Source organism: Plectropomus leopardus, chromosome 6 (genome assembly GCF_008729295.1).
Source record: "Plectropomus leopardus isolate mb chromosome 6, YSFRI_Pleo_2.0, whole genome shotgun sequence".
Lineage (NCBI taxonomy): Eukaryota > Metazoa > Chordata > Actinopteri > Perciformes > Serranidae > Plectropomus > Plectropomus leopardus.
The window spans coordinates 22,794,897-22,810,810 of record NC_056468.1 but is presented as its reverse complement, the minus strand read 5'-3'; the positions used below and the strand labels follow the sequence as shown (position 1 = coordinate 22,810,810).

The following is a 15,914-nucleotide window of genomic DNA, read 5'->3' as shown; positions in this document are numbered from 1 at the left end:
AGCTGACACCATGGCTGGGAACGGAGGTGCGGAGAGTATTGGGTGGAATGGATACAGATATTTATTTAAGTGGTAGGAGTGGGAGCAAACTGTAGATGTACAAAACAGGGCTAAGGAAATTGAGAAACAGGTAGCAGCAATAGTGGGGCCATGTATGACAACTGTATGCACTATTAGCATGCATGTATCTTTTTCAACACATCTGTGAACAATATGCATCTTGTCACTTTTCTACATCATTAACAACCTTAGCTTAGAGAAATGTCCTCGTTGCTCGGTGGTGGAGGTGAAAACCACAACAGATACAGATGGCAATTAGAGCCAAACAATTAATCACTTATAAATAATTACTGGTGTCCACCTGCAGAAACAAACATTGACTGAGCCAGCCAGTGCAATGAACAGCCCAGTCAATGCAAAGCAAGAGGACCACAATGAAAGTTATCTTTTAACTTCATTGTGTTATCCTCCATAATTTCAGTGAATATAAAATTGTTGCTGTGTATGACTTGTTCCATTTATGTATATTTTTGAAATGTCAAATCAAATTTCATTTTGAATTTGAGACAGATAAATCTGTTAGGGGTGGGATGAGCTTCATTTGATGGTCTGGGTTTAAACCTCCTACTGTGATTTGCAATGCAACATTAAATTGTTCCTATATCACTTTTTAGAGTCATCAAAGATTCTAAGAGTAGGATATATTTAAAAACAAAGAAACAGTAAATTCTTTAACAAGTAAAAACTAAGACAAATCAAATTAAGGATTTGCACTGAATTGAGGCCACTCAGGAATAAAACTGCCCCACTCGTATTTTTCCATATGTAATAGATAACATTACTGTATAAAAACAACGTGCGGTTTTCAGGGGGCAAAAAAGTAGTATCCTAAAGTTCACTTACTTTCTCATTTACCCACCTGGCTGCTCATCTTCTCGGAAAAGTAAAAGAAAGGATGACTCGTTGCTGAAGTTGTAAATCTGAACTGTTAATTAAAAACGAAGAATCTGTAATATGTGGCCCCTTCATGTTTATGGCTTGTGCAGACACACCTATGTAGTTTGTGACGTCAGTTGGCAAATACCAAAACCAGCAATAAATCCTGCAGCTCTGCAACTTTTAATTAGTGCTTGATTGAAAGCAGGTGCGTTGGAAGAGTCAACCAGCAACATATGTTGAAAAAAACACATGGAACAGTGGCTTTTACTGTGAGACAAATTCACAGTATATTGCCTGCCGCAGGTGATAAATAAACTAATTTTATTGGGTATTTCTAACAATTAAGATGTTTTGTTTTGTCTGCCAGTATCTTTGGCCTCTCTGCTCTCTGTTTATCACATGTGTGAACATGCCTCTGCAATTTGTGACGTCAAGGGGGAAATACCAAAGCCAGCAATAAATTCCTACATATACTACTAATGTTTACAACTAGCAAGATGATGTTTTTCCTGATCAGCAGTTCACCTTTTACACTAAACTGATGCTTTTTTAAAACTGTGATATATAAAGAGTGACAAATAAAGAGAACCTTTCACATAGACAGGTTTAATTTGATGTGTTTTTTTGTGAACTGCTCTCTGAAAAGAAATAGATTAAATGATAATTTCCCTTTATAAAACACCTGGTAAGGTTAGCCAGGTGAACACTTCACTAACACTCTTGTTAGTACGTTGTGTGTGGGACGGTTTCCAGACACAAATGACAGTATGAGTATATAACAGTGCAAGCAACGTGGCATTTGCAACATGTTCACTTTTGGCTTGTAAAAATAATAAATATGATGCTTTCTCTGTCAATGTTATGCGATAATATAGGTATCAGAGGAAAGAGCAGAGTTGATTGCACTGACTGTTAGTGAGACCCATCTTCACCAGATGGTGTTGTAGTAGCGATTGCCTCTGGTTTTGGACCATTGATATTTCAGTACGCTCCCATCTGTACCTGCTCCCTGAAAACAGCCTCATAAAGCAGTCAAAGCAGGAATCAGAGTTTACAATGGTTGTTTTTAACCGAATATCCATGATGCTTCTAACCACCACCATCTGATTAAGCGGATTTATAAACAAGGACAGATTTAGTGTCCTCTCTGCTGCATGGTGAAAGCAAAACACTAAACATTGTGGCATACCGTGTATTTGCCTTTGAATTTTGGCTTTATATGTCATGTTTACTTTTGTGGTGGCACGGTGGAGCAGAGGTTAGTACTGTCGCCTCACAGCAAGAAGGCTCCAAGTTTGAACCTGCTGGCTGGCAGGAGCTCTTCTATGTGGAGTTTGCATGTTCTCCCAGTGAGGGTGTGGGTTTTTCTGGGTGTTCCAGTTTCCTCCCACAGTCCAAAGAGATGCAAGTTAGGTTAACCCTTTGAAACCTGAGTAATTTGGCCCGATTTATGTCAAAAACATGGGAAGAAGGCAATGAGCAATTAAAGAAAAAAAAATTTGGAAGTAAAAAGCACAACTTAATTACCAGGAATTTTTTTTTTTTTTTGGACAAAAAACAAAACAAGCATAACAAAACAAAATACAAACAAAAAACAAACATATCAATGACCTGGAAAAAGCTCTTAAAAATTATAATAATTCTGTAACATCATTTTGAATATATTATTCTGATTATTAGAAATATAGTTTTTCCCTATTTTTATTTTCCTTTTCCCACACAAGTTTTTACCTATTTTTTTTAAAGTAATTTTCCAAATATACAAATTTCTTCCAATTTGCTCAATGCCTTTTTCCCAATGTTTTTGACAGAAATTGCACTAATTTGGATTCAAAGGTTTCAATACTTGTAAAAGGCATGTGGAAGCAGCACAAGAAAAGTGATGTCGCTCCAGGTTTCAAAGGGTTAATTAGGAACTCTTAATTGGCGGTAGATGTGAGTGTGAGCTTAAATGGCTGTCTGAGGCCGTGTGTCAGCCCTGCGATAACCTGGCGACCTGTCCAGGGTGAACCGTGCCTCTTTCCTAATGTCAGCAACCCTTAACAGGATAAGTAGTTACGGCTAATGAATGAATGTTTACTTTTGTGAGAATCTATTCATGCATTTAAGAATAATGAATAAATACCCATTTTTATGGCAGGTTGTTAGGAGAACATGCACACCATCAGTATAGTTAATAGCTGGAATCAAGTGTGACCACACTAAACACAGAGGCTCTGTGCTCTGAACCACTGTGAACCAAGACAGGAATAGTCGGTAACAAATACATATTTTCTGGACATATCATGTTGTCCTATGGCTCACTTTTCGCCAAGCTCTCTCCTTTGTTGTTCTGTCTCTATACAGTGTTGCATTGAGTCATAGAGCTTCAAGACAGGGACAATTAGTTTGTCCTCTGTTTCAGACTCTATAATGTCAGGTAAATCTCAACCAGAGCACAACACTGATAGGCTTTCGTGACACAGCGGCATGCAAATTTATCGTACGAGTGGAAATTTTTTTTAACACAAATAGTGTAAATTTTGAGTGCTTATATCATTCGTGTTGCGTCATTTGTATCACCTGGTGTTAATTTGTGTCTGTTTACATCTTTACATTAATTTTGTATGTAATCGCACTGCGCAAAATGCTCCCTCGCCTCCCTTAATCTAACCTGAGTGCAGTCATTATATTGTTCTTGGAGTAAATGGTGACAGTATGTAAAGCTATGTATTTTAGGCATCAGATAAATCTTGGTCAAGTTTTATAATTTATATTAAAGAGCTTAAATCAAACACATACAGATAATCTTTACTTTGGTGACAGCTTGGTGCAATAATACTTGAAATACTTTTGTTTCCTCAATTTTCTGCATATTTTTCTAATAAATTAAGTCCCTCCCTATCTGCCTTAAAATCAAAGTGTCGAAAAAAATTCTCCACACTCCACAAGTGAGTAATTTTTTGGCACTTAAACATTCTTCACGTTCTACAAATGGCCCTTGAAGCCTCCATGTCCCCATTAGATGTGGGAATCTAATTACAAATATCTGATTTGAAGGGGGAATGAGTTAACCTTTGCTCAAATGCCACTGCATAACCATCTGTGAATGGCAAGTAGGAGGACTGGACCCAAGGCATTTCCACAGTGACACGCAGAGTGGCGGACATCTGGCCTACCTCAAAGGAACAAAACGTGCATGAGGGACGAAGGCCCAGATTTCCCTCAGGCTCTGGAGAGATATGCTTTCCTGTTTGAATGTAAAGTATCTGCGATTTTCAAATCAAAGTAATGATTGAGTCGCACCCATGTGAATTTAATTTTTTAATGTCACTTGGCTGCACAGTAGTCTTATTATGTGATTATGCATTAATATGCAACACAGTTACATTGACTTTTGCGTTGCAAAGCTGACCTTATGTAGCTTTACAGGTTTTATGACCTGGCAAGTTGCATCATGTCTGTTTTGTTTTGCAAAACATCCAGAGCTAAAGCCGTCTGGTTGTTCAGCCTGCGTTCTTTGCACATCGATCTGCAGATAAATGAAGAAAAGTACTTTGCAAAATGTCAGTACACGTGAAATCGATATGTACTTGTTCCGCTTTGTAATCCAGCCTGTTTCTCCCTGATGCCCGGTCATACAGAGCCATGTCGGAGCGCTAATGTAATGGAAAAGGCCTGTGGATTCAAATATGATGAGATATTTTGATGGAAATACATTTTTCTGTGTACAAGCAGGGGTCAGAGATGGTGATGGGTTATCACTATACTTTATGACTGTAATATGTCAGGAGTTAGGTTCCTGTCAGGCGCATGTCATTGTTTCAAGGTTTCTGTGTCCCTGCAGCATGGATGCATTTGATCTTTGATTTCATCCTCATAAACTGAAATTGTTCTGTCACTAGCTGCAGTCTCACCCTCCGTCTTTTCTTTTCTGTGGTCCTGTGGCAAGTAAATTGACGAGAAAAGCCTCACAATTGCCTTTGCTGTTAAAAAGATGAAAGAATAAGCAAATAAGCAAGCAAAACTTTATTTATATAGCACATTTCAATCCAGTTGGAAGAGCAATGTGCTGCACCGAGTGCCAGGATAAAGTTGCAGGCACGAAATAAAGCCAGCAACAGACTATGAAAACTTGTGAAATCCATTGAAAATTAAAATAAAACCTCATAGAATAATAACTAAGATGAAGAATAAACCGATAAATAAAATATAAAGACGTGAGTCAGAACTGATTTTAAAAAAGTAAACATTAAATAAAATAGTAATACAAAAAGTAGACCAGTAAAAGACGATAATGCATATGAATTTAAAAAGAACTTAACCTTAAAAACCTGAGCGAATTTGCTTGATTCCTTTCAAAAACATGGGAAGAAAGCAATTAGCCTTTTAAGAAGACATTTCCCCCAAATTGACAAAAATTAGTTAAAAAAAAGAAAGTCCAAGAAAATTTATTTAAAAATAGCAAAAGTAAAGTCAAAAACCAACAAGGAAATGGATGACCCGAAAAAGTGCTTAAAATAATTATGTTGTTTGTGTCTTTGTTTGTTTTTTTAACATAATTTGAATTCATATAATTCTAAATATATTTTTATGGACATCTTTATGTAGCTTTTTTTTAAACATATAAACACTTCTCTAAATTTTTTGCAAAGTTGCTCATTGCCTTTTCACAAATGTTTTGGAAAGAATTTTGCTTGCTCAGGGTCCAAAGGATTAGATACTTGTAAAAGGCATCCAAAACGCAGCAGAAGAAAAGTCATGTCGATCCAAGTTTCAAAGGGTTAAAAAAGAACAAAATAATATTAACAGACCAATAAAAGATAATAATCAAGTAAAAGAAAGAGCGGACCTAAATCCAGTAAAAGAGCTGGCATGCTATTACATCCACTTCATCCCTCTACCCCACCTTTTTACTTCACCTGTTATTCTCTCCTTCGCTCTCATGCCCTCTCCTGCTTTCTATATTTATTTGAGTCTGCCTTAACACTTTTATTTTTTACCACTCACCTCCAGTCTCTCTCCCTCAGGTTACTGGATGAGTCGTGACGGCTCACTGTTGAGTAGAGACAGCCCTGTTGGTAGAGCAGGGCCAGGAGCCCCTAAAGCACGGACTAAGATTATATAATACTGCATACATACTCACAGGGACGTACAGTGAATGTTCTATTATTAGAGAGCTGGCCCCGGTTTCGATTTGTACGCCAGATGTCTAAAATGATATTGTTTTAATAATAAACCTGAGAGACAGTCGGAAAGATAAAAAATGTTTTTTGTATGTGTACATAATGTATGACAGGTGCTTCGGTGCTTTCTAGCTGCTTTCTTGCTGCTTTCTTGCTAAACCCTATAAAGCCCCTTAAATTGAACATTTTGAACAACTGTCAAACTGCCCACATCCCCCCAGAGAACGGCATTTCTGTCTTTGTTTTCTAGCAAGTGGATTCCCCAACATTCAGCTTCACTCCACCCTATTCGAGAGTGGCTGTTGTGGCTGAAGGTGCAGGCTTACAGAGGCTGCGAGGTGGTTTGACTTTTTGGCAGGAGTTGAGAGGCTTCTGACGTGTGTGTTGGGCAGGATGTGTGTAAGAAGCAGTGCTGGATCCTGTTTTTCAGACCGCAGCAACTGGAGCTTCGCCACAGCTATGGCCCTTTAATGCAAAACACACACAGACACACACACACACACACACACACAACCTTAGTGTGCTAACCCTGAAGCTCCTCTCATAACTTCCTTGCCAGCACCACTCGCACACAAACGTGCAAATTGATATGCGCACGCAAAGTCTATAAAAACACACACTGTTACGTAGACAGACACACACTCTGGATAACATTAATGAATTGTAGAACTGCTGCGATTTATCCTATCTTCATAATTGACTAGATATAAAAGACAGTACAGTGCCCCGGAGCCGCTGGTTTAAGAACAGAGGAATGCATTATACTGCAGTAAAGCCAATGACATCCTGTATAACAAGTTTCTTGAAACAAACATGCCTTGAGAGGCCCCCTGCATGCTTTAACAGTCACACACGCACAAACTATATGCCACACGCAGATACACACAGAGAAAAATACGATGGCATTTGTTGTGTGGTTTGAAATTTCATGGTTCACTGGCATGCATGCAGACACTAGAGACAGACAGAGGGTGTGCTTGGAGTCGCAAAAACAAAAAACAAAGTGACATGGCAACAGCAGTGCTTGCGTTGTCATGACGAAGAGGGGCTCTGATAGACACAAACGCTTAAGAAAAGAGAAGAAAAGTAGAGCGGAAAGTGGAATTAAGGGGAGGAAATGAGGGGAATTACTTCTGTCAACATTTTGTCCATGTTACTTAATACAGTAGAGTCTTTCCGTGTGAGTATGGGAACTCCTATGTGTATGCTAATTGTACATGTGCAGACGTGTTCCTCACTGAATGAAGAGGAGCAGCATGTGGTAAGAGGATCAATAGGTTTAGCTTACTGGATACTGAAGGAGCAGGCACACCTCTTCCGCAGGGTCAGGACATCCCACTGACTGGAGCAAGGAGGGAGGAGGAGGCAGAGAGAAGAGCGAGGCAGAGAGAAGGGGAGATACCGAAGAGGCACTTAACTTTTTTTTCTCTCCCCATTTCCTCCCTTCCTTTCCAGGGAGGTTGTGAAAGGGCAGAACAGAGAGGAAGACACAAAGTAAGAGAGACAAAGGGGGCAACGCTGAGAGGATGAAAGCCAATGTGAGTGTATGAGTGACTCTGTGTGTAACATGCTCTGTCATGCTGGTGTGACTACCGCTGCCTCTCCAACTGGCGTTGCTGGCTGTCAGGAAAAGGAATGTTTTCCAGAGGAATGAGTCCCTGAACCGGTTCACCATGTGGATGTGGGACAGTAATTTCCAAACCTTTGCCGGAAGAATCCCACGGAAAAAAGAGCAGCAGCCGGAGAGCTTAGCTGGGTGGCCACTGCACTGCTGAGACTCTCTCGCTGACAGACAAGAGTTCACACTGGGCTAAAGTCTGCCACCAGTTCATAGTTCTTTTTTTATTGTCCCATTTATTGGGATTTTTTATGTCTCCTCTGGAACTCAATGGATTTTATGGTGCTTTGTAGTTTGACTTTTTTTTAAGCTTTTTGCAGTGATGCACTAGGACCAAACCAGTGAGACTGGACGTTTAGAAGAGGCTCTTTACTGGGAGACTGGTCTGAATGGGTGCCTCACAGCAGTGGACTGCAGTATGGGACACTACGTATTGTACTGGTGCCTGTGGACACTGTGGGGCAGTGTCTGTCGATAGATAGCTAGATAGATAGAGGGGTCCAAAGGGTGAAAGGTTAACAGGAAGAGAGATCAGTCCTGAAGCAGCTTCGGTATGAAGCCTGGACATTGTCCAGGTGTTCCCAATGACAGGTCCATGATGCACCTCAGCCACTTTCCTTTCAGAAGGCACTCCTGGATATGGTGAGTAATGGAAGTGATGATGTGCTGTGTGTGTGCTTTTTACTGTCTTTCCATGGGTTTACAGCTGTTACTTTACTGTGTCCATAATGGAGTATGTGCACAAGTTCATTTAAAGTACATAATGTGAATTGGCGTGCAGATGCATTTGTGGGCGTGTGTTGTTTTTGTGGTATGGTTGCTCCCTTAAGGCTAGCCTAGCCTAGCCCAGCCCATGCTTTTTCCCAGCTCAGCTCAGATGTATTTAGGGAAATTTATTGTCAAATGGGCCAGACGTTTCCTGTCATTTTCTCCCACACTGAATGCCAAACTTGAAGAAGAAGTTGAGGGTTACAGTAGTCAGAAATAGCGAGCACACAGAGGTATTGTAACACGGAGATGGAGACTGCTTTCCAAACTAACTGGAAAAACATCTTGAAAAAAAGTGCTGTATTGTTGGGTTTCTCAGCTGCCTTGTTTTGATTAGTCATACTTAGGCAGCATGTCTTGTGGGGATAGTTGTCTTACAGCTACGTTATAAACTGGGAGGGACACAGAGGAGTTGATGATGTCATCACAGTGGGCTGCGGGGATATGAACAATGCTTTCCAACAAAGTTTTTTTTTTTTTTCAGTGGTTTTAGTCCTTCATGCTAATCAAATGGTTGTGGGGTAGTTGTATGGCTGTCAGTCAGACCTGTTTTGTAACTATTCTTCCTTGGTGTTATTCTTTTCTGTGGTGTGACAGCACACATACAACACTTGCAACACTTGGCCACAGTCTTAACCACATTTTTTGTGTACTTTTCAGTCACAAACAGCCCAGGGCCTCTGGGTATTCTTTACGCTTTGTTTTAAAGCTAAGCACTGACATGCACACTGCATTTTATCCTCTGCTCTGTTGTTTCTCTCTCTTTACACTGGTGGATGATGTGTGCTAAGGCAGGAGGATATGGAAAGATGAGCTGAAGATCGGATGTCAATGCAATCTGCAGTATGTGGCACAGATTGTACTCATCAATAGCGGCCATTGATGCATCTGCTCATATTGCGGAGGATGAGATGTACCTGACAATGCACTTTAATAGGTTTAAGTGTTGAATTCAACATCAGACAATAAATTGCGTTGATATCTGACTTATAATAAATATAGAAAATATAGAATAAATAGAGGGCCATTTATAGACCTTTTAAGCAGAGACAGTTAAGGAGAGCTGTGGGGAACACAGAAGAATAGATTTAGACAAACAGATAAACTCTATACAGACGTCAAGGCACCTACAAAAACACACAAGAGTGTTCACCCAGCTTCTCAAACTTACTCATCTACGCACACATACACAAAAAGGAGGGCCGGCCTTTCCATCAGGAAGCATTGTCAAATATTTCTCGGTAATCCATTAACATATTGTAAACAGAAACACGGCTAAACATCCTTGTTCCTTTCCTCTCTACACACGCACACTGGTGGGGATTATCATTCACACACACACACACAGTCAGTCTGTATGAACATAAACTCAGACACAGATGGAGTTGACCATATTGTGGAAGGTTTAAATGAGTGAGCTTATAATCAGCAAGTCACTGTATATATGGCTATTTCGCCAATTTTCAGCCAACTTTGTAAAAAGCAATACCAGCCATCCGGGGAAGTTTTCACGTTGTTGCTCAAACTACTGGCATTACTTTCACATTTTTGTATTGTCCGCCACCTATGCAGCCACTGTGTACACAAAGAATATCGAAGTGGATCAAGAGACAAACCGGCCCCTCTTTCGCTTTCTGTCTCTTTAACTCAGATTAAAGTCCAATCAAACAATAAAACAGTGCTGATTGAATTTAAACCAAGATTTCTCACCTAAATTGTTTTCAGGAACAGGTTTTATCTCACCATTTAACTGTAATACAGGGTTCCCACGCTCATGAAAATCCTGGCATAGTCATAGAATGTCACAGTCTTATTTTCCAGGCCTGAAAAAGGCATGGAATTAGTAGAAACCATTGAAAGTTTTTGTGTGAAATGAAGGTAATTGTTACAGTTAGTTTTCTGTGGATAACCTCTTATTACATAATGTAACAAACAGAACAGACTATTTGACATTGGAAAAAGTTGCTGGCTTGTTTTCATACAATAATTAACATTTGGAGCAAAGTACAGTTCTGTTCTTGCAATATGTTGTGAATGGTCATTAAATTGTTTATGGGTCCTTGAAAAGTCATGGAGAAATTCAAGAAAATGTGTGGGAATACTGGTAATACGAGTTTGTTTGTTACCAGCCAACCGCCATTGTGTCCAAGTTCGCGTTATGTCCCTACCAGTGGGAGCATTTATCGGTCCGGTGTGGCGCAGTGGATTCTGGTAGTTGTAGGTTTTTTACCTCTTGAGCAAAACAGATTGTCAAAGACCTTATTCTCTGTTTTCTCTGGTCATGTGGCACCAAATTCAAAAGTATCACTTTATTTGCTTTCCACATGCCATAATTGAAATTCCTAAGGTTCATAATCGTAGATGCTATCACAAACATCAAAGCAGCAGTGAGAAAAAGAGCAACCGAGAGAAATCATGTTCTTCATAACACTCATTGGATTTTGATACAGTCATTTCTTGTTGCTGTAATTGCTTCATTAATTTGAGTCAAATCTGACTCAGATGTAATTCACAGTCTGCTGGAATGTTTTGTGTTGCTGAATCCGATGGATGTAGCAAATCCAGTGACAGTGTTGCGACAACAATTCAGGGCTGTCATGGTTGTCAGAGTCGAGCATTAGTCTCTGAAAATGGGAGATGGGCCTGTCAGACTCCATTTAAACCTCAGGCAGGGATTTCTTTTTCTAATTCTCTACACAGTCAAGCTATGCACCACCGCAGTGTATGGGAGTGTATATGAGGAGCTTTCAGGGGGATCTGTATTATTCATTGTACCTTGATAATGGACCAGTTTCCTTCTTTCTGTGCCAGACCTATGGTTTGCAAGCAAAGTAGCACTGAGAGAATAGAGCTTATGAAGCTTACACAAAAATGTTGAGTAGGGAAGCCATGGTGAGGAGATTTTCCCATTGGCTGATAGACTTGTGACTACACCGGTGTTACAGATTACATTTGACATTTTACAAGAAAAGATAGTGGTTGATGACTCTCAATATCTAAAGAGCACTTCTTAAATATTAGATTTGAAAATTCCCCGTAAAAAAGTACAGAAACAGTTGGTGCTTTTCTTTTTTATTAACTTGCCAATTTTTTTTAAATTTTTTTTTCTCTTTTGGGCTGTGGCTCGGGCTCAGTGGTGGCTCTCTGTTCTTTCGCTTTCTCTTCTCTCAAGGGCTGCACTCTTGGTGTAAGGATAACTGCTTCTTACTCTATCATCTGTTTTGTCTCCTGTTTCTGAGGACCCATGAATTTTGCTTTGCACAGAAGGTCCTGACCTGCTTCTGGCGGCACTGTGTGCTGTGACTCTTCTATTTCTGCTGCTGTACAGAGCAGACACTTTCATCTTGTAATTACAGTGTCTGTCGTCCAACTAAGTATTAATTACATTCCTAGTATTCTACAAATTAGAGTTGTTTTGTGTGATGAACATAGGGCTGATTCATGAAAAATCAACTGAATTGGTTTTATGTCCGGAGTTCCTGGAGATTCGAATCATCAGTCAAAGACGCCTCAGTCGACTGACATTGTCGTTGACAGTCGTTTCTTGTTGTTATTGTTGTTTTTCCGGGTCAGTGTGCTGTGCAGTGTACTTCTGGGGACATTCTGGCTAGCAGATTTTGCTGTGGAGTGAGTACTCTTGACTTTCAGCTGCTCTTTGGTACAAGCAACTGTGGATAAGATGCAGTGGCAGAGAGAAGAGAAGGAAGAGACACTGCAAGGCTATGAGATAACATGAACCTCTCCCTTATGCTTAGAAATGGTAAATTTACAGCACACAGTAGCGTAAAATGACACAGTCTCTGGCTTTTGTATAATTTCTAGTGTTTGCAAAAAATGTTGCACATTTGCAGTCTGTCATTAGCATCATTTTTACTTGTTTACTGTATAACATGAATACCATTGTCAACTTTATTCATGTTTTCAAAATAACATTAATACTACTGCCACACTAAAAGTCCTGCTTAGCCCTATTCAAACTTAAAAACTTTTTATGGAAAGACAAAAAACAAATTGTTTAATATTCATATTAAACAGCAAATTCTCATGTAACTGACATAACTCTGATTTGGCTACAGCCCTTGTATCCAGGCCATTGCCCATATTATGTTTTCTAAAATACAGAATTTCTAAAACCAAATTGATAATACAAGAAAAGTGTTTTTCATGGCATTTGGAGCAGGCAGTCAGCGCAATCAAAATATTGACTGAAGTATAAGAGAGCATGCTAGTGCGAGCTTGATGTTATGAAAAGCAAGGTAAGAAGTATGGCGTTTGACTGAATGTTCACTCCTGTGCAGAGCTGCTTCTGCGCCTGTACATCACAGCCTGCAAGCAGCTCTGCCCAAAGTGCCTTATGGCTGAACCAAATCTGGACACCTGCAACCAAATGTGTTAGAGAGAAAGGTTGTCTTAACATGTATGAGTTATGCAGTGATATAGACTTTGGTGCGTATGGAAACCTTTATGGTTGTCCTATTATAGTTTCCACAGTGAAAAAACAAGGCTGCAGAGATGCTGTGAAAATTTGAGTGTATAACTTTTTCTACTAATTTTTGGTGCTTATCTATAAAAGAGAGTACAGAATATTGAAGAAACAATAACATAATATCATTCATTCTGTAAATGAAGGGATATAATATGAGTGTAGATATACTTCCTTTATTGGCAGAGATGTATTACAGTGTAACTGCCCGGCCACAATGCTTTCCTAGGGCTGGCTTGGGCTGGAAAAGTATGGACTTTTTATAAGAAAAATGTGTAGGAACCATATATTTTTTATACAAGCAAAAAAAAGAAAAGCAAACAACATTTAGGGCGAGTAATGTAATCAGTGTATTCCCATTCAGTGTGTACCTTTGCTAACACAGTCTACCATGGTAAGCCTAATATCCATCTGGATACTGAGTCACAAAAAATAAATGCATTTATGTCTAAAATATGCATTCACACATACACTCACACTTACACGACCACACAAATGTATTATTTATTTGGGCGCATCATACATGCATCTCACTCAGAAAGGTTTTGAGGCCATAGAGGAACTTTAATGGCAAATGCTCTCTCTCTGTCTGTCTCTGTCTCTCTGTCTGTCTCTCTCTCTCTCTCTCTGTCTGTCTCTCTCTCTCTGCATTACTGCATTATCGGTTTATTGTTACAGTCAGCATCTTTTATCACTGTGCTTCTGCTCTGCATACATTAACTGTTAATGTACGGAGACTCTCAGGAGTGATGTAATAATTTTCATGCTTTTTTCATCCTACATCTTTAAAATGTTGCCTTCAGCACCACAGTGAATAAACCAAGATATATGATTGTCTAAACTGAATTCAGCACTAACCAGAAAGGAAATGAGAAGTGTGTGTAGTAATCCAATTAAGTGAATCCAGTGCCTCAGAGACCAGGGGAAGAGGATAGACTAGGCTATATTTAGAAAACTGGGATTGGAAATGCATTGATGCATCACTTTTTCTCCCCCTCCCTCCTAAATATTGGAGGGTGAGAAGTCAGTGGATATAAGATTGTTTTAATAAGTAATTTTGGTTATTTTTTCCCAGATTTTTAAAATAAGGTGTTAAAGGACATCAAGTTTTATATTTGCAACCACCCCTCTTCCTCTCTCTTGGTGGCTCCGAGGGTGGCTACCTCCGACGTACCACATTTTGTCAGAACGATAACAAGACACAAGGCGTTGTTATCTCATTTCTTTGAGGCTTTCTCCCACTGCACATTGTCATTGATTGTAGCGCTGCTGGGTCAATCTCAGCCAAACTTTAGATTACTTTCTATCACTCTTAGTTACTTGTTGGGACTGAGGCAGAGCTTTTGAATTGGGCTTTCTGTAGACAGCAGAGACCTGCTGTCAGTTTTGGGGAGACAGAGTCATCAGTCATTGTTGTCCCAGAGGACCACCAGTAGAGTGTGTGTGTGTGTGTGTGTGTGTGTGTGCGTGTGTGCGTGTGTCTCACACCAGCAGCATCAATTTCTGCCAGCTTACTGTGCAGGGTTATGCTGATGTGCTCAGCCTTATTTAGGGTGCTCTCCACTCACTCACACAGTGTGACGCCCCTCTCTTCTTCACACTTTTTCTTCCACTGTATTCTCCCTGAGAAACCACCTGTTTCATGTGGGAAAAGACTAAAAAGCATTTTGAGGAGACAGCGTGCTCTTGTTTCAGCTCCCCCAGTGATAGCATCATCTGATCGGTTTTAGTGTTATTTGAGGCCAGAGTGATCCGTGAGTCCATTTTTACAGAAAATAACTTCTTAAAAAAAGGGGGGAAAAGAAGGTGTATGGCACATGCAATAGATACTCATCACTATTGCACATACATAGTTGTTGTTTTTTTTTTTTTAAAGAAAAACATTGTTTAAGCTGCTGCTGGTCTTTATATATTAACACACACACACATATGTATGTATTTATTATTTACGTTTTTAGAGTAAATGTTTTTTTTATCAAAGAAGTATCAATTGATTTTTAATTTTTGGTCAGTCTGAGGCAACAAGCTTTAAACACATCATTGGGATGTTATCACGTTATAAGCTGATACTGCAAATGTGTTGGCAAAATATTACCTTTTTGCACATCTAACTGATCCAGGGCATTATCAGCACTCATTTGAAGTTGTGTGTTTGGCCACCTGGTAAATATGCAGTATTCTCTGTCCTTTTGGGTTTGTTTTTTATCTACATCAACTTTTGGTGGCAAGATTTTTTCTTAACCAGCATGTTGCTGACTTTATTAGTTGTGCACTTTGGCTTTGACTTTTTTCACAATTGGCTGTCCACTGTGGGTGGAAGTTAAGTTGATGACAGCCAAAATAGTTAAGTTGGAACCATTAAACCCAAATGAATTTTGAATAAACTAAAATTCTCTGTGGAGTTGAGAGGAACCACAGATTCATGACATTACACCTAATGTTTGACCCCTTGTTAAATGTTCTGTAACACTCAGAGCACATCAAACTGCTACTTGCTCTGTAAAGATATATTGTCGTAATAGCATCCTGAGCAAAACATTAAGTCACCCTTTGTGTGTGTTATAATCTGAGCTTTCTGTCCATTGTTGTGTGCATGTAAAGCCCTTTGTGTGTGAATACTGTCGCTTTGCACTGCTCGCTCACATGGTGGTTACTACTGATACCAGGACAGCATCATCATCGAAGCTTAGCGCCCACCCCCTGGCCTCCCAGGTTAACAGTATTAGCTCTATCAGCAGTGTTGCTATTATTAGCGCTGTTTATAGAGTTAGCACCATTAGCTGCTAGCTGCTGGCTCAACCTCCTCCATGTTGAGAACTGTGTGCAGACAATCCCACCCCAGACTCTAAATCACAGATATGTTCTGAGTGTTTCATACAGGTCCTTTTATATAAAAAGCTTGTCCGCACTTTTATGAATGCACTGTGGAAATCAAAAGAGA

General features: G+C 39.6%; 1 protein-coding gene across 2 annotated transcripts in view; it reads left to right on the top strand.

Moving 5' to 3' along the window:
* pde4d (phosphodiesterase 4D, cAMP-specific) overlaps window positions 1-15,914 on the top strand; it is a 228,454-nt gene that overhangs the window by 149,911 nt on the left and 62,629 nt on the right. Inside the window, exon 1 of one of the 2 annotated variants that reach the window (XM_042487566.1) lies at window positions 7,466-8,364. The exons of the other annotated variant lie outside the window; for it this stretch is intronic. Coding sequence (XP_042343500.1) covers window positions 8,276-8,364 — 89 coding nt within the window. The 5' untranslated portion in view covers window positions 7,466-8,275. Of the gene's footprint in view, window positions 1-7,465; window positions 8,365-15,914 lie in introns of those variants that run through there. 2 annotated transcript variants of the gene reach the window in all.